This window comes from Grammomys surdaster, unplaced genomic scaffold, assembly GCF_004785775.1.
Source record: "Grammomys surdaster isolate TR1022 unplaced genomic scaffold, NIH_TR_1.0 217, whole genome shotgun sequence".
NCBI classification, from domain to species: domain Eukaryota; kingdom Metazoa; phylum Chordata; class Mammalia; order Rodentia; family Muridae; genus Grammomys; species Grammomys surdaster.
In genome coordinates, this window is record NW_021604662.1 from 543,523 (window position 1) to 562,504 (window position 18,982).

Sequence of the window (18,982 nt, forward strand, 5' to 3'; positions counted from 1 at the left end):
AAAGTATCTTTTTAGCTCATGTATGATCCTTTACAGGCCAAGAGGGGAAGCAGGGAACTGATCAGGAGGCAGAGTTGAGATGTTTCACTCATCCCATTCATTAGAAAATGTTCTCCATCCAAGGCAGGATGAGAAAACAGAAGGAATCAAAGATGCTTTCTAGACTACTTTTACAATGCCTATTAATTTACCGAGCCCAGTTTATGCAGTACTGGTATTGAACCCAAGGCTTTGTGTATGCTAGGCAAGAACTACCAACTGAGCCATATCGCTAGCCTCTTACTGTTCTCTATCCTTGTTTCAATCTTTATAATTTCTTCTATCTTCTTGGGTATACCCTGCTGTTCTTTTCTCAATCCTGAGTTTACTAAGTTTTGCCTGCTTTTCTATCATACATATTTAAGCTTTTCTAGTATTTACTTATGGATTTAATATTTATTTATGGCTCAAACTCCATTTTAACTGAACCTGATACATTTTTATTCAGTTTTTTTTTTTACTGTGATTCAGTGCTATTTCATCATTTCCATTATAGTTTCATTATTCAGTCAAGGATGGTGGAGTGCATGCCTGAAATCCCAGCATTTAGGAGGCAGAGATAGGAGGATCAGGAGTTCAAGGTCATTTTCAACTACTGTACTGGCTGGTTTTGTGTCAGCTTGGCACAATCTAGAGTAATCAGAGAGGAAATGCTTCTAGGAGTCCAAGCTGCCAGGCATTTTCTCAATTAGAGATTGACGGGGAGGGCCCAGCCCATTGTGGGTGGTGCCGTGGTCCTGGGTTCTACAAGGAAAGCAGGCTGAGCAAGCCTTGAGGAGCAAATCAGTAAGCAACACCCCTCCATTGCTTCTGCATCAAGTCCTTTCCTGTTTGAAGTTCTGTCTAGATTACCTTTTCAATGATGAACAGTAAAATAGAAGTGTGAACCAAATAAACAATTTTCTCCCCAACCTGCTTTGTGGTCATGGTGTTTTGTTGAAGCAGTAAAAATCCTAAGACAACTATATAGAGTTTGAGACCAGCCTAGGTATTATGAAATCCAATTTCAAAACAAAAACAAAAAAATCTAAAAAAAAAAAAAACCCAACACAGAAAAAAAAATTCCCTTTCTACTCATGGCATGTTTGGAAGTGGTCTGGTTAGGTTTCAGAACATATCTTTGAGTATGGAAGGGCAGGTCTCTTTAGTAACTGTTATTGTTCTCTTGTTTTCTTAATTTTGATCAAAAATATATTATACATACAGTTGACTCTTCGATCTTTTAAGTGACTTCTTTACATTGCAATTGTCACCATTTTATGAAAAATACACCTTGTAAAGCTGAAAAACGTACTTTTCTATAGGTTGGAAATGGAGTTCTAGTTATTGAGTTTATATTTTATCCGGTTCAAATTTTCTGTTATCTATGTCCCTGACTGATTTATTACCATCTATTTAAAAGTTCCCATTAGTATTGAGGATCTGTGAACTGCTCCTACAACTGGACTAAACTCTGCCTTATATAGTTTAAAGCTTTGTTGTTAGTATCCTGTGGTCTTAAACTTACTATACTCTTCTGTGAATTTTCTTTTGTCATCTAGTAATTTTATTCTTAATCCTTAATAACATATCTTTGAAATAATTGTTAAGTCTGCTCTGGCTGGGCAGTGGTGGTGCACACCTTTAATCCTAGGACATGGGAGGCAGAGCCAGTCGGATTTCTGAGTTCGAGGCCAGCCTGGTCTACAGAGTGAGTTCCAGGACAGCCTGGAACACACTCTGAAACCCTGTCTCAAGAAACCCTGTCTCGAAAACCCTGAGAACCCTGTGAAAACACAGAGAAACCCTGTCTCGAAAAACAAAAAAACAAAACAAAACAAAAAAAGTCTGCTCTGATATTAGCTTAATGACATCATTTTTTTTACATTTGTTTTTAGCTGGCCCACTACATTAACTTCCACCTTTCAATATTGTTTCAGATTTTGTTTATAAACTACATGTAACTTTGAAAAAATTTTAAACAATTGCCTCTGACGGCTTTAAAAATTTATACAGAGATGTGAGCTTTTCAACCTGGCCTCTCTGATACTTATGAATAAATGCCTAGACCATAAGCTTTGGCTCATTCCCTAACGGGCTTGGAACTTACATAATCCATTAATTCTAGTCTATGGCTGCCACTTGGCTAGTTACCTCTCCTCAATTTCATTTGGCCATCTCCAAGTCCAGGGCAGAATCCTCCAACTCTGACTACTTCTCTGCTGGATCTCATTCTGTCTCAGCTTATTGGCCATTTTATTGACAGGTGATGTTTCCACACAGTACACAAGAAATTATCCCTACATTTACACTTATTGTACTGATTAACATTTAGACCTCCTTGTTGCTTCTATCATCCTTTATAATATTTATAACGCTTCTGTCTTATTTCCGGGTTGCCCAAGCACTCTTCCATTTTTCTCTTTTAGTGACTAGATTTTCGTTATTCCTCTATTATTTGGGAGGGGTATATGAGAGGGACTGGAAGAAAAATTATAATCACAAAAACTAAAAGAAAAAAGATATAGGGTGGGCAAACAGACACACAGGTTTGTATTCCATTCATATTATTATTTGCATGTAGGTGAATGAGCATATTTGTGTGAGTGCATTTACACATGTGCTGGTGCAAGTGGAGGACAGGGGTCAACTCTGGGCATCTTTCCAGTGCTCACCTTGACTTCTGACACAAAATCTTTCACTGGGACCTGAAGCTCACTGATTAGGCTACGCTAACTTGGCTAGCAAGCCCCCATGATCTTCCTATTTCCACCTTCTCAGTATTGGGGTTGTAAGTATGTATCACCACATCTGGCTTTTACATGAGTGCTAACAACTGAACTGGGGCCCTCACGATTGCACAGCAAGGACCTTATCAATTGTACTATGTTATCATCTCTTTGTTTATATTATTCTAATGGTAATAAAGTTTTTGACTTGAAAGACATGACAATTCCTTCACCCTCTCTTCTAAGGCAATAAAGGGCTCAGAACACTTTAACACCAGTCTTTTCTCAGTCTCCTGTCATGCTACTTCCTAGACTTCATTCTATTATTTTTAACTCTTCTACAATTAGTCTTTACTACTGCTATTTATTCCATAAACCATGTTCTATTTATGTTATTGTTTTCAGTTTAAATTCCACTGTTACTAATCACAATGTAGTTCTTGCCCTAGTCTCTTTTTCTGAATACTCAATAATTTCTAACTATAGTGAACACAAAGTTGGTTATTATTTTCTGGTTCATATTCTCTTACCACTATATCATACTTCACACATATTAATAAGTCTTCAAACAGACCCATTACTGAAGAAATATTAACAATCAACATTTTTAAATCTAGGCTAAAAAAATCTAGAAATTTTAAACGTCAATACATTTCTGAAGAGACTCCTCAGAATGTACATTCATATACTGAAACTTGCTAAATGACTATTTTATAGGCATAGGTCTTTCCTTTTTTGCCTTAAAAATTCAAATAATGTATAGTAGCCAAGTATTCTATATTTGGCAAATAACATAGAGAAAAAGTTCTTCTCTTTTACAGATACAGGGACAGATTAGTGGACATGCTAGATGATGTGGATAAACTACTGATTTAAAAGGAAGAATAAGGATCAGCTGACATTCTTATGAAATGATGTCTAACCTCTGAAACCAATATAAACAGATCTCAATTTAAAAATCAAATAAAAATAGAGTTCACAGCTTATAAGAACTGACTTGAAAAATGCGTCAGGAACATGCATATACCTACAGAAGATGGCACAATATAGCAGAAACTACAGAAACCTAGCTCATCCATTTTTTACTATGATTAAAAAAAAAACACCACAGAACACAGGTGACCTACCTAATATCAGTCAGAAAAGATGACAAGGCCCTAAGCAGTTACAGGCAAGTTAGGCCTCTACAACTGAATAGTAGTTGCAGCAAGATAGGTGCAGGGGAGCACTGGGTGAGGAGGCATGCAATTCTCTACCTGCAGGTTCACAGACTCTCCCAGTAGAATTATCTGGAGTATTCTGGTTATCCAGAGGAAAAGACAGAAAATATGAGGGCCTTTTCACTGACTACCCCCAAAATAAATACAACTAAAAGGTTAGACAGCTGCTCTTTAATCATTAAAATGTTGGGGAGGAAAGTCCAACCCTACAGCTTTGGTGGCTGTTTTGCTCCTGAGCAACGGCAACCCTGGACCAATAGCTATGTCCTTAAGGTGGCACAGAACCCACAGGAAGTATTTTTCAACAAGGATGGAAGGATAATCCTATAAAGAGCCTGAGACATTGCATAATGAATAGGAAAGAAGCACCAAAGTCTCTGTACTTAGGATGTGACTACATCAGTAGAACACGTAATTATGTCCAAAGACCAGAAAACAATTAGTAGCAGTATCAAGTCTTCCAGGATTGGGGGCATCCTAGACCAGAATGGGCATGAAGTAACAACATGTGGTCTATATCAAAAGCACCCACTGCATACAGATTGCACACAATGTGCCCAAGGAGTACATTAGACATTCATTTTAAAAAAAATAACTCAATTTCCATTCTACAAATGAAGGTGTTAACTCAGAAAGGATAAACAGAAAGCTCTGGGTCTGATGGTGTACACTTCTAATCCCAACACTCATGCGGTTAAAGCAGGTAGGTATCTGTCACTTTGAGGCCAGCTGGGACTCCTTACAGTTCTTTTTACAGTTCTTTCTATAACAGTAATAGATAGAAACTACTGGGATTTTTAAAACGTTTTATAGTTGTAATTACATTCTAAGAATAAAAGCAAAGAGGAACCTACCTATCAACTTAGTCCCTCTTCAACTCTCAACTGGAATGCTGTTTCTTGCAGAACTCCTTCCTTGCCATATATGGCTTGGCAGTGAGAGTGGAGGGTGGGGGAAGGGGTATCTTCCTCAAACACTACAGTCCTTTATGAGCAATCCTCAAAGCCGCTAAGATATGGAAATGTTTTTTCTTACATTTGCAGAAATTTCTTTTGGTGGCAAAGATAAGCTGGTCTAATATGAAACTCTTTCTGTAGTCTTTACTTACTGCTTAGTGTGAATATTCATATTCCAATGCAGAACTAATACTGGATGCAACCAAGGGATACTGCCTGGACTACTACGGCTATTATAGTATGCATATGATTTTAAAAATCCAGACATTTCTGGCTCAAAAGCCACATTTGGCCCCAAAGTGTTTCAAAACAAGAAACACTGAACTTATTATACTTTATTCATAAAATTCACTGTGCTATGACCATTTTTTTTTCTTTTACAGGGTAGGCAATCCACTCCAGGGCGTTGAGAATACCAGGTAAACTACCACTAAGCCCCACTACCAGCAACACCATTTATTTATTTTTTTATGTAGGCAAAGCAGTTTGTACAACATCTTGCATATAAAATATACATAATAAATTCTTCCTGAGTGAGGGGCCAAGGTTGGAAAATTAGCTAAGAAGAAAAAAATGGTTAATGGTTTGGAAATGACCATGGGTCAGTCAAGCTTCAAACCACCAACTGCTACTTCCTTCTCTGACTCTGAAAGCCCTAAAAATAGCTGCTGTTCATCGAAGGCAAGCAATATAGCTGCTGTCTTTGCTCTGAACAAAAATAGCTCAGTGGTCTTACACTGGGACTCACACAAAACTTTTGCCAAGCACAAAGCAAAGCAGGCATATTCATATCTGAGATTATAGGCACAGTTTCACAGGAGCCCTTGATGCTGCTGGTATGTGCCCAGAAGACTGTAAAGTAGCAACCAGAGCAGGGTCATAGGGTCCTCTCAGGTGGGTTTCTAACAAGGGTAGGGCAGTAACACTCTAGTCAGATGCAAGCCTTGTGAGTTTTTCACTCCTGTCTACTGTTCCCAGAGTAGAGTTCACTGTTCTCATTTAGTGTGCTCTGTTCAACCTAACATACTTCTTTCACCCAAAAGAGACAGTGAGGAAGGACATCGAGGGGCACGTTCTGATGGGGGGGGGGGGAAGGAGGAAGAGGGAGGAGGAAAAACTGTCCAAGAATTCTGCAAAGCAGCCTCGTCAGCTGTTCAAAAACCAGAAAGCCTGATGTGTGACTTGTGAGTAAAGTGAACAGGATATCAATAAGGGACGAGGGTGATAACTGGCTAGCAAGCACTGGATTAAAGTCGGGAACCTCTTAGCTAAATGCAAGCTCTCAGGTCTCACTCTCATGAGTGACAGAGGTCTTGGGAAGAATGAGTTATATCAGTGGGCAGTGTAGAACGTTCTCTGGGCTAGTCTCTGTTTACCTGGTAACACAGGATGGTTTGCTGCACCAGCCTCGCGTACCCGTCCAGACGGACCCCAGAGTTGCTCCTGCTCCGCATCTCGCCCACGCTCACAGGCCACGGAGTCGGACCTGTCCGGTGGTGAACTCCAAAGTTGCCGCCTCCAAGATGGCCTGGTCCTTAAAACACTCAGCTTCAATGAGTTCTCTAAATGGGGCCGAGCGGGAGGAGGTCAGTTTTCAAAATGAGAGAACCAAAGTATGACTTGTAAGGCGAGCCAACCAGAGTTTCGCACTGCTGGGCGGTGCGGGGGAGGAGACGGGGGTGGCGCTATCGTGGCCCTGCCTCTTCCACCGCAGCAGCTGTCCCAACGGTTTCTAGTCCCACCGCCACGCACGACAGACCCAGGAATGAGCCCTCGGCCAGAGAAAGGCCTTTGCCATACCCCTTTGTTTTTGGAGGTGGCTCCAGGTTGCCTGGGAGCTCACCCGAGCTCTACTAGGCCCCGCCCCCCGCGTGGAGCGGAACTCTCCAAGTCTCCGCCTAAAGGGGAGAGGGTCTAAAGAGGAAGGCCCGTGGCAGCAGCGGGGAGCTGGGCTCCGAATGGAAATCCAGTTCTTTCATTGAGTTTGCTCCTACCTCAACCTGCCTCTAACCGCAGCTGAGGCTAAAGGAGCAGAGTCCTTCGGTCGCGGTCACCTGGGTGCAGAGGCCACCCCTCAGGCCGGCTCGCACCACGAAACGGAACCGGTGCAGTCCCGGCCCGGCGTTGGGGGGCGGTACCGATCTGCTCGCAGCTCCGCCCCTGGTCCGCCTCCGCCACGGGTTGGAGTCCTCCTCCTCGCGGCCTGACTGGGAAGGAAAATGGGGCAGCCCGAGAGAGACTTGCAGAAGTTGGATCTCAGCAGAGAACAAGTCTGCTTTCAGAGAACAAGTCTGGGTTGGCAGTGACAAGGTCTCCTGAGCGGGGCCGCCAAACCCACCTGAGAGAGAGAGAGAGAGAGAGAGGCTGGACCGCCTGGGCATCCTTCGGATGACCTGCTGTCATAGCCCCGCCCTGTCCCGGGCCTCACCTGAGGACCAATCCCCAAAGTGGAGCTCAGCACTGAAAGCAAGAAAAAGAGGCCTGAATACTGGCCTCTACGCACACTCCTGGCACCCGTGTCTCCTGGCCTTAGCCCCTGGAAGAGTTGTGCAGTTAGTTCATTTATAGTAGTATATTTTGAAAATTGGCTTCCATTAGTTGTCAAGGTTGCTGACTACAGGCCGCATTCTTTGATCTAGTCTTCATTGTCCACCAAAATCTGGCCCAAATATAAGTTTGACTGGGCAGCTGTTTTAATGTAATTGTTTCCACAAGCACTTTGTTATTCCCCATTTTGACCCATTTCATTGTCTGAAACCGACCTTTGCCTTAAAGACTAGTTCAGCCCACTCTCTTATTAGCTTTTCCCATTTTCTGAATTCCTATAGCAATCTCTTCAGTAAAGATGGGACAACGAGTCAGTTCAAACTGCACTTTATCCCATTTCTGCTTTATATAGACATTTGTGTTTCTGTTTCAGTTGTTTTATCTGTTGGGTCTCATACCTTGTAATATAACGAGGTCAAGCACATTTAGCACATATTTGACTCAGAATGGCACTTAAATCATAGCAATTTTCATCGCCATTTGGAAATAGTGTATTATTTACATTTTAAACGGAGGCATATTTTTCTAAGTGGATTATAAATTGCTTACTGAAATAGTTTGGTATCGCCCACTATGGCTGCACAGACTTAATTGTACATATGTTTATGGCTCAATGTTGAGTGAATGAAAATTAGTTCTGCTTATTTGAGTACCCATTTAATTGGTCTTTAACTAAAGTCTCCAACCCCCTATCAGCTCACCTACTGTTTCTCTGAGACAGTCTTGTCAGTAGTCTTGTCATGTAGCTTAGGCTAGTCTCAACTATATTGTGTATACAGACTGCAAACTCAGCAATACTTCTTTCCTCAGCATCCAGAGTTGAGATTCTGAGTATGTGCTACCACACCCAGCTCACATACTTTTAAACGTTCCTTTCAGGCCTTGGCATATGTATATATTGTATGTTGGACAATTCCTCCCATACTTTCTTACCATTCTTTTCTCAACTCTTTTTAAAATTTGTTTTAATAATGGCACTTGACTTATGAAGCAGTGCACAATGTACTTCCATGTAGGATTTGCTGTGGTCTAGGGAGTAAATGAGAGTAAGCATTAAATTATCATAATTGAGTCCCTTTAGTAATCTGTATAGTTACCTTTACTGGATATTTCATATATTCTTCTGTATGTAAAAGTTGGCATCATTGCTTATTTTTAGGATGGCTTGTGTTCTCATTGGAAGCTTAAGAATCTGTCTTAGAGGGCAGCATCCAAAGTGGAGATATCATGCCTTTTGACCCTAAAGTACCCCATCTCTGAATAGAGAGGGTCCTTTCTTAATCAACTTGCCGAAAGCAACCAATTAACCAAATTAAACTATTTTTGTAATAATTTAGTTTAGCTGACCTAGAATCATTTCCCATTACAATGGTGTAAAAGAATGTTAAATTTGTCTCTGCTCCAGCTTCTTGCAGCTATACAAGATTGAAAGTCAAGGAGAGGACATACCGAGGACTATAAGAGTTTCTTCACAGTGAAGAACTTATCTATTAAATACATTTTAAGAGCATATATTTTAAAGCCAGGGATGGTGATACACACTTATAATCCCAGCTCTGTGGATACTGAAGCAGGAAGGTCCTGAATTTGAGGCAAGCCAGCTAGGGGTACACAGCTATATGGCTATATAGGTAAAGATGATAAAAAGACACTGAATGAAATTCTCAAATAATAAAAATATTATTTTAAGGCTATATATTCCATATGAATATATATTTAATTTTTATCTCTTCTGATTTCTTGATGTTGTATCTGGAAAATGAGAAATAAATTAATATATTCCTAAGAATTCTTGACCCAATTTTGTTCCTTTTTTAAAAATATTCATTTTTATGTACATGAGTATTTTGCCTACATGCATGTACATCTACTATGTTCGTGTCTGGTGCCTGTGGAAGTCAAAAGAGGGTGTCAGATCCCTTAGAATTGGAGTTACAGATGGTTGTGAGCTACCATGTGGGTCCTGGAAACCAAACTCAGGTCCTCTGCAAGAGCAACAAGTGCTTTTAACTTCTGAGCCATTTCTTCAGTCCCAATAGTATGTTTTTATTGTACTCACTCAGCTTTTCTTGATTTCTGTCCCTCAGACTCCAAGGAGAAGATGAGATAGAGATAGACTGAATCATCTTTTATTGCTATTAAGAAGACAAAAGTCACACCAAACAAGTGTGCTTGGTGAGTATGCCATTCAGTAAATTAACTCTCCATTGAAATACCCTTCAAATAACACACCTTCCTCCAAGGTGATTGTGTTAGATACCAGCTCACCGAGTGGAACAGTTTGCACCATTTCATTAAAGGCACAGCTCATTAAAGGCAGCAGAGTTCCTAGGTAGCATCAATGATTCCAATGAATTCTGCAGGACATTTCTCCAATGCATTGAGGAAACACTTCAGATGTTGGACACTGCTTTGACATTCCCTGAAGAATAGTAGCTCCTTTGTCTCCCTTAAAACAGTTTCAGTTTTTAAGACCAATTTTAAAACCAGAGGAAGCTACTTCTCAGGAACATTCTGTCTCTGTCTCTGTCTCATCATGTTATTTCTCTGAATTTACAAACCAACAAATAGCCAAGAGAATTTAGCTTAAGGACCAGACATGAAATATAATACAAAAAGTAGGGATGGTGGGAACTGAAGGACACTTGACTTTGTGCTTTTTAGGTGCACTCTGGTACATACATTATTTTGGGAGATTAAAGGTTTCATTCCCCCCCCCCTTACCTCTACCCTCAAATCAAGAGTGTCTCATCACTGTCCCAGTCAATGGCTTCTTTGTAGGAGCTGAGGAGCTTAGAGAGATTGCTCAGACAGTTCTCATCTGGGGGAAAGCTGCTTTCCCCAGTTGTGCCTTCCACATGCTAACTAGCAGATGGTAGTTAGTTAGGACCTAACTAAAGGATTTTGAAATGTTCCTAATAAACACACTGTGCTCGAGGCACCACGAGAAACAGTATAGAGCCTCTGGGACTAGGAACAATCAGAGCTGGATATATATTACTATGTACAAAGGCTCTTGAATCTTGTTTTCACTCTCCTGAAATCTCACTGCTAGAGACTGAGGAAGCAGACATTTGGATGGGGTCTGAACTGAGTTTCATACATTTTCTAAAGGTCAGTGGCTACACATGTTAAAGAGTAGCTCTTGAAAGAGTAACATAAGGTAGAGCATAGCCCTCGGAAACCACTCTCATGAAGCAGGACAAGCCATTTTCTAATTCCACTGTCCAAATCTTCAGAAGGTATATCCTACCGTTCCATACCATGCTGCCCGGGGGTGGGTGTTGGGGGAAGAGACTGCAAACCAAACTTAAAGGACTTAACTGCAAATTTATTTTATTGATTTTTAACAGTTTTGTCAATTGTAACATATAAATACAAAATAATTAAATAATTTGGAGAAAAAAATCTTTGCAAAGACAAATGAGCACACACAGAAACAGATGTTACTACTGTGGTTAGTCTGGATACAACATTTACTTGAAATATATGCAAGGGAGCCTTAGCGAAAGACCTAACTAAAGGATTCTGAAATGTTCCTAATCAACACACTGCTTCAGACACCACTCAAGTGGGTATCGGTGAGAAATAGGATAGGCCCTCTAGAACTAGGACAATCAGAGTTGGATATATATTATTACATACAAACAACAATATCACAGGATAGTTCATTCTTGCCAGTAGCTGCTCCCCCTTGTCACTATACACGCTTCAAGATTTGACATGTTTTTAAAAATAGATACAAGTATGACTGAACCAGAATGTAGCAGTTGCAACAATAATGTACCATGCAGTTGTCTTTTAAAGACCTAATTTGTTTGCCATATATACACTCTTGAAAAGTAATCCTACTCCGATCCCCTCTTTTGAAAGGCTCTGGGTATTGGAGAAGTGGCAGTGTATATCTTTTCCACATTCACAATCTTTCCAACATGGTTTAGATTATAGTTTTATCCTCTAACAACCATGGTGTAGAGATTCTATAATCTGATCAGTAGGGATGAAGTCTGGCCATTGGTATCACTATTTAATCTCAAATATAGTCATACAAGTCATTCCCTGCGTAAGGATCTTGCATAAGGTACCCAAGAGAATCATCAGGGCTAAAATGTGGTCCCACTGTGTCCCAAACCATAAGCTCATAAGGCTGTGTCTGCCCGGTGGGGACACCTTTTCTTGATTGCTCAAAGGCACTTTCTGAGCTAATTGTGGCACTGTCTATAATTGTTCAGTCTGCCTTTATCATTATTTCTTGATTTCAGCAAAGTTTCTGAATTTCACATCCTATATGAACTCCAAAAGGAGGTTTACAAGTCACTAGTAAGTTATCACATTAGAGAAGACGATGCAACCATGATTCTACAAAAGGATAAATTTACACAGTAGAAAATAAATATAAAAAGGTAGAGCTAAGATTTTTGACATGTGGATCATTGGAATTTAGTTTATATACAAAAAAGGCATGCACAACTAAACTCACCAACAGTCTGAAGTAAACATCTTTCTTTCCTTTTTTTTCTAGGCTGTTATAACATCCTCTTTAAAATGTGTCTGGAAACAAACTTTCATTTTTCTTTTCCTGGATCTTATTCTGTTCTTTTAACACTAATCCCCTCGCAAATGAGAGATATGAAACGAAATTGCAAATGTCTAGAAACCATAATCATGGCATGGTTTCTTCTTCTTCCGATAGTAACTATTGCCCTCAATTAACTTATGTTCCTTTCGAGGTTGCTGAGTAGAAAACCAGCGATTTTCATACATCTCACATTGCGTAAAAGGAAAACTGGACACTTCACACCATCAACATCATGCTTTGATTTTTAGATGACGCGAATCACATTTGCTCAATAAAGTGTAAGCTTCCCCGTTTTGAAGTCCTTCTGAGTGCCATCCGGCTTTTACCATTGCAGGAGTCCTCTTTGTCACTAAACATATGCTGTTTCCCAGTGAGATCATGAAGGCACACATCTCCATTCTGAACACTGAAAGAAACCCCATTCCTCTCGGTAGATGCATTGCCTAGATAGGAGAATATCAAAGTCGGTCTCATGAAGTATCCACAGAAAGTACTCAAGACCAAGCAAGTATCATCTTCACATTAATGTTAAATAGGAACACCAGAAATGTTTTCATATTTTGTTTTTATTCTTTCCCTAATGTCAGTGACAAGTTAGAGGTTGATCAGAAACAAAATTTCAGTGACAATTTTTAAAAACTGAAACAGTCAAAATGGAGAGCAAAGCAAGGTGTTTTTTATTTTCAAGGTCTCATTTTCTAAGATTTAATTGAATTGAACATATTGAATTAAACTGTGTATAAGATAACCTACAATAATATTTAAGATTAGCAGAGATCCAGTAGGGAACCACATAGGCTTCTGGTTTCCTACAATTCCTATGAAATGAAATTTTGTATTAGAAGATAAGTTCAAAGCAACCAGCTACAGTCATGGCAAGACGAAATCATCTCGCTGTAGCCATTTCTAAATCTCTCTTCTGACAATCCCAATAGCACAGCTTCGCATGAGGAAGCCATTGATTCCAACCTAAGAGGGGGACAGCAGGGTATTCAGTGGTAACTGTGATTTAGACCTAGACTTCCCTATCATTAGCAGCCTCGGAACCTCAGGACACAGCATCTATTAGCTTTTAGCTACTTAGCACCATCTTTTTGATCATTATAGCTTTGAAAGGCCATGTGCAAAGCTGAATAATAAGCCTATTGGTTATTTCATGATACAATCACAATAATGATGAAAACATCACTACACATCATACATAGTCTCACATAGTTAATGCTAAGAGACAGGTGCTATTTATGATCCCATTTAACAGATGTTAAGACAAAGGTAGAAATTAAATGCCCTGCCTAAACTTCTATATCTCAAAAGTGATGGATGGAACACTTGAGGTTGCTTCCAAAGTGTTAGCTTGTGGCACTGTATACTAAATTTTAATGGCTGTAAGGAAGCTGGAGACTGAAATATGTGTCACATTTGTGCAAAAGAGGCAGTGGATGTGGCTAACACAGCTTCATCTGTACCACAGCTCAAACAGGGCGTGTGCCTGTCTGAAGCAGCTGTTCTGACTTAGGCATTTTGGTTTGAAGACGTTTTGGTTGGAGGAACAATTTGTCCCCAGTATAATAAGGCACTCAGCTGCCAGTTTCTTTTTTGAAATTCCCAGTGCCATTCCTCATCCGGGGTGAGGGATGACAAGTCAGAGATGTTCATCTGACAGACACATTATCTTTTTTTTTTTTTTTGGAAACACTTAGCCATTCTGTTGACTGCAAAGTGCCCCCTACTTACTGTCAGATATCAAAACTAGCTGTGTCAAACAGCGGTGCCAAAATGGACCTGCTTCTACAAAATGATTACCTGAAAAATGACAGCATTTTTTTTTTGGTAGTGCTAGGCAGGTGAAGCATCACCTCCAAGCCCTTTTCAGAAGATGGAAAACTCTAGCTATGGATCAAGAGCTCCCCTTGCCCCAACGCATACATGAGTCTAAGGCTTCTGGATGATCCACCTCAATCCTTTAATCACACGCCTTTCAACTTGCTCTCTCACTCTTAGTAACCAGCCTTCATCTCCCTGTCTTTATTCTAGGGACCTACAATGAATCATTCCTCATATGGCAAGCTGGCATAGTTCCCAGAACTTTAATCTTGGTATTGACAGTGAGGATGTAAGGCCACGTGGCAGCAATTTCTTTTTTAAATTTTAATTAATTAATTTTTTCATTTTATGTGCATTGGTGTTTTGCCTGAATGTATATGTCTGTATGAGGGTGTCAGATCTTGGGGTTACAGACAATTATGAGCTGCTATGTGGGTGCTGGGATTTGATTCTAGTTCCTCTGGAAGGATGGTCAGTGCTCTTAACCACTGAGCCATCTCTCCAGCACCAGGCAGTAATGTCTTATCTTTTACAGCAGTGGTTCGCAAAGAAGATTTTATTACCTGTCCCCATAGAGGACATTGTCTAGGGGCATTTTTGCTTGCTGCAAATTAGGGCAGAACACTGCTGGTTCTACTTGATAGAGAGGCTAAGGATGCTATTCAACATCTTGTAATTCTCTAAAAAGAGTTATCTAGTCCCATATGTCACCTGTGCCCGAGATTGAAAGGTCTGGATGTCAAGGACTCCTGTTGTATCTTCTTTGTGTAAAATTTCATATGTGGTATGTATACATGTGCATGTTAGCATGTATATAAGCTCATGTGAGTGCACGAATGCACATGTAATGTGCATGCATGTGGAAGCCTGAGGTTGATGGAGAGTATCTCCCTGGATTACTCTTCATTCTCTATGTTGAAGCAGGGTTTCTCACTGAATCTGGAGCTCACCATTTCAGTTGGTCTGGTTAGCCAGTTTACTTAGCTGTTTCCCATCTCCATCTGCCTCTTGTGTGCTAGGATTACAGCAAGTTCACCACACCCATCAGGCTTTTAAGTGTGTTCTGGAGATCTGGTCCTCACCCTTGTGTGGCACCCGCTGAGCCATCTCCCCAGCCAACCCCCAATTGTATTCTTTAAACTCAAACTATCAGAAGCCCTCATCTTTATGAGACTAAAAAAATCTATTTGGTTGAGACATGAACTGTCTCACAAACTGATCTGAATTAGTAATGGAAAGAACTAATATCTTAAAACAATGGATAAAGGCCAACTGTTCATTGGAAGGAGAAATGTACTGGCACATCACAAGGATTTTTTTTATAATAAAATGCAAAAGGTATATTAAGAAGCAGAAGAAGGCAAACATAAGTAAGATAAGCTTTATGAGTAACGAACAGCCCAGTCTTGGAAAGAAAGAAAATGTAATGAAGTTTTAGCTAGAAATTCTAGACTTAATGAGTAAAAGAAGCACAGCTGCATGTATGAGTGACACAGATAGTGGCCAATATTGCTCACAATCCATCTTCTAGCATTTGATATATTCATGGGGACTTGGGTGTTGTCACAAGGCAGCCACCTTGTGGGAAAGGGTTAACAAACATGAAAAGAGAAAAACAAGAAGGTTTCAAAGTGCTAAAGATATACATGGCTAATAGATAGGATTTTTTTAAAAAAAATCATATTGCTTGGTAATTTAGGTACTGCTCTTACAGAAACAGTACAGTACTAAATGAAACCTTTGGGCAATATTTAAATTAGGATTTGAACATAAGAAAATCTCTTTTAGGTTATGGTCAATTCCCATGGTGGAAAACTGAATCTTTTCTTTTTTAAAAATGTCATTGTTATTTGCTCTAAAATAAATACATTTGAATTTATAAATATGTTCTGACTGTTACCGAAAACTCTATTTTGATCTAGTAGCCATAGGTGTAATCTTCCAGTTTGCTCTGCAAAAAGAACTACCTCAAAAAAAATAAATGCTGGCTTGAAACACACTATATGGAGACAGACATACATACCATTCCCGCTTGCGTGCACTGAGCAATCACTATTCACTAGGAGTGTGGTGGAGTTAGTGGAGTTACAGCTTGACTGTAAGGAATTTGAAGAGCTGGATACTCCTTGGTTTACAGTCTGCTTCTTTAAACCATTAGTAGCAGTTTTACTCCAGTCTACAGCAGAATAAGCATTACAGAAAAACAGGGCAGTATGTTGAAGCTCAAACGCAAGAGATAGGTCACAGTGTAACAAGTTCTAGCAATTGAATTCTCACTTCAAGATCTTGTAGAGAACTCACACATTTTACAAGCTGTCATTATAAGGGGCACCTTCAGCTCCACTGCAAGTATTTACCTTGCAAATAACTGCCTCATTAAGAAGAACCTGTGTCCTCCTGGAACTAAGGGCTGAGCTAACTGGGTTGTCTGGAAATAGCCACCGACTTAGGAAGTGTCCCAGAGCCTCTCCCTCTGCCCTCACAAGAACATAAGTCAACTCTGCGTGGTAATTGTTCCTGAATCCATACAAACAACTGATCTACACACACTGCCATTTTCTAAATATAGACTGCAGTACCTATCAGGTACTGGAAGGTGGTATTCATGCAGAAGGAAGCTAGTTTTTCAAACAGGACTTTATTGTTGTTGTTTTAAAGAGAAAGAAAAAAGAAAAAAAAAATAATGAGCTTGTTGCTTTGCTAGCCAACCAGGACTATGTGAAAAGAACTTCAAAATAACCAAATGCATTCAAAATAACTTCAAAATAACCAAAGCTTCTATACAAAGTCTGGCCAGCTAACAAATAAAGCCACTGACAACCTGGACCTGTGGAGAAAGGGGTGAGTCAAGCCTTAAAATGTTATGAAGGAAAATATTAAAAATTACTTTGAGAAATGAAAACCATACACTCAATAGGAAACAAATGCTAAAAATGTCACTGTCGCTTCATTGAAGAAGCATTCAGCCTACTAACTCTCTTGCTCACAAAATTCCCAGGTAGCAATTTTTTTTCTCTCACTCCCTTTCTTTTTACCCAGTAATGTTGAACAGCATTTTCTGTTGTGGATGTTGTGTTCCCCCACTTTCCAGATCTGACAACTCCTTGGCAGTGATTGCTTTCATCTTAATGTACACATTTATTTTCTTGAGATTTAAGAGAAGAAAAAAAATGAAAGCAAATCTTTACCAGAATTTTCAGCCAGCCGTAATTTTCCACAACAAAGATACCGCCTCCACTGTTTTCTGACATTTTCTTTTGCTGCACAGTAAAAGATGAATATGAAAAACCCTAAAGGGAGAGAAAAATCCAAACCATTATACAGTGAGTTCCGCATAAAACCTGAATCTTGGGGATTTATTTTGCACAAAAGAGGACATCTTTGGCAGTTATGGACAAAGTGAAATTTTATAAATTGGATAAAATATCTAAAATCCAAAGCTTTTTAAATGAAGAACTTTGTAAGATAGAGTGCTTATAAATGGAACTTCATTTCTAGCTAAATCCACATCTCTTGTCCCAGGTCTTGCTCTCATTCTTCCCTGTCCAGGTAACAAAAGCCATCTTCTCAGGGTCCTATCTGAAACCTCAGCTCCCACCTCTCAGATCCCCTGGTTTTGCAACCTCATTCCAAGTTCTGTCAAATGGAAGCTTCTCCAGAGTCTCAGGTACCTCTTTCCTATGGCAGGTTCCTTGTTTGAGTCCTTGGGGCCTTCTGCTCTGATCATCAAGTCTGCAGTGTTTGGATTTATGTATCCACCATCTTCCTGCCTCTCTTCAAAGCCCAAGGGTGTTACAGCATGGAAAGCTAGCTATAGATGTGAACAGGCTTTTGGAGTTACTTCCTGTCCACCACTGTCCCCAGAAATCCTTATGCAGCACTGTCACTGCTAAAATCCCCAAGGCTTTTGCTAGTAAATATTTGTGGACCATATGGGTGAATTCTGAATACACTACCCCCCCCAAGGCTTACTTATCTTCATTTTAAAACATCAGATTTAATTCTTATGTGGTATATATGAGGAAGCCTCAAGGGTTGGTGGACATGGCACACCTTTGCTTGGTGCTACCCTGGAAGGCTCCCTTGGTTGCATGAATGGAGAATAACATGTGTGGGAAGGAGGGATGGATATATGCACCAGAACAAAAATACACACAGTCTATCTTTAGGCCTTAGCTCTCTTTTACAGAAGCAGCAAATTACTTCTAGTCATTTATATTCTAATATGATATACTGTGGAAATTGAGGGGGGAAAAAAGAGGCAAATTTGCTAGATTCTTAAACCATATGAGGGGAGGTACATAGCTTTCATGTTAATGATTACTATGAATTTGCATAGTATGTTTTTTCTCTTAAAGTATCTATTACTTTTAGTATCCCATTATTAGGATATAAAACCTTTCTCCAGCCAAAGGTTGTGACACATGCCTAAATAATCCTAGCACTGGATTAGCAGAGATAGGAAGATCACTGTGTATCTGAGGCTAATCTGGTAAATCGCATACCAGCCATGGCTAAATACATTCATGAAGGATATACTCTGCCTGAAAAGCACTTCCTCAACAAAACCCAAAACAGAACGGAAACCCTTGATATAATTTTCTTATCTTCTTTTGTTTTATATTTAATACCACATAGCATAACACCTGGATAAAACAATTTAGCGACTGGTATGTTGTAGATAAAAATATCAGCCATGTGTAGGGGTGTGTGTCTGTGTGTGTGTGTGTGTGTGTGTGTGTGTGTGTGTTTCTGTTTAAATAAAATAAGAACCTATGGTCAAGTTAAGTATTAGAATTACACCTGTGGGAGGGATTTCATTGAAAACCAGCAAAATCATCTATTTCCTGATGGAATCGCAGGAGGGCAGTATGGGAGCCAAAAGCAACGTGAAAACAAGCCAAGAAGAATGTAATGGAAAGGAGTTGGAAGAAGGGGAAGCCAAGGGACAAGTCTTTATTGTTTCTCTGATGTAAACCTATTAGCCTGCTGGGCTTTTAATGCCAAAGCACTTCCATTAAAAATTAACAGCTGACAAGACTTTTATGACATTGCTCCAAAAGGAATTAGTCATTTGGTCCTTCTAAAGAATACAACTGTTAGGGTCCC

General features: G+C 39.8%; 2 protein-coding genes across 4 annotated transcripts in view; both read right to left on the reverse strand.

Annotated features, from left to right (window-relative positions):
* Nucleotides 1–6,999, reverse strand: part of Phka2 (phosphorylase kinase regulatory subunit alpha 2) — a 78,857-nt gene extending 71,858 nt beyond the window's left edge. Inside the window, exons 1-2 of the mRNA XM_028772683.1 lie at nt 6,918–6,999; nt 6,300–6,485 (exon numbers count right to left, since the gene is read on the reverse strand). Of these exons, the coding sequence (XP_028628516.1) occupies nt 6,300–6,377 (78 nt within the window). The 5' untranslated portion in view covers nt 6,378–6,485; nt 6,918–6,999. The remainder of the gene's footprint in view (nt 1–6,299; nt 6,486–6,917) is intronic.
* A 3,792-nt stretch (nt 7,000–10,791) lies between these two features.
* Nucleotides 10,792–18,982, reverse strand: part of Adgrg2 (adhesion G protein-coupled receptor G2) — a 61,398-nt gene continuing 53,207 nt past the window's right edge. For 2 of the 3 annotated variants that reach the window (XM_028772682.1, XM_028772681.1), the window contains 3 exons: nt 17,062–17,163; nt 15,897–16,049; nt 12,055–12,492 (listed from right to left, as the gene is read on the reverse strand). In XM_028772682.1, the coding sequence (XP_028628515.1) occupies nt 12,308–12,492; nt 15,897–16,049; nt 17,062–17,163 (440 nt within the window). In that variant the 3' untranslated portion in view covers nt 12,055–12,307. Of the gene's footprint in view, nt 12,493–15,896; nt 16,050–17,061; nt 17,164–18,982 lie in introns of all 3 variants that reach the window. The other variant, XM_028772680.1, reaches the window with a different exon arrangement.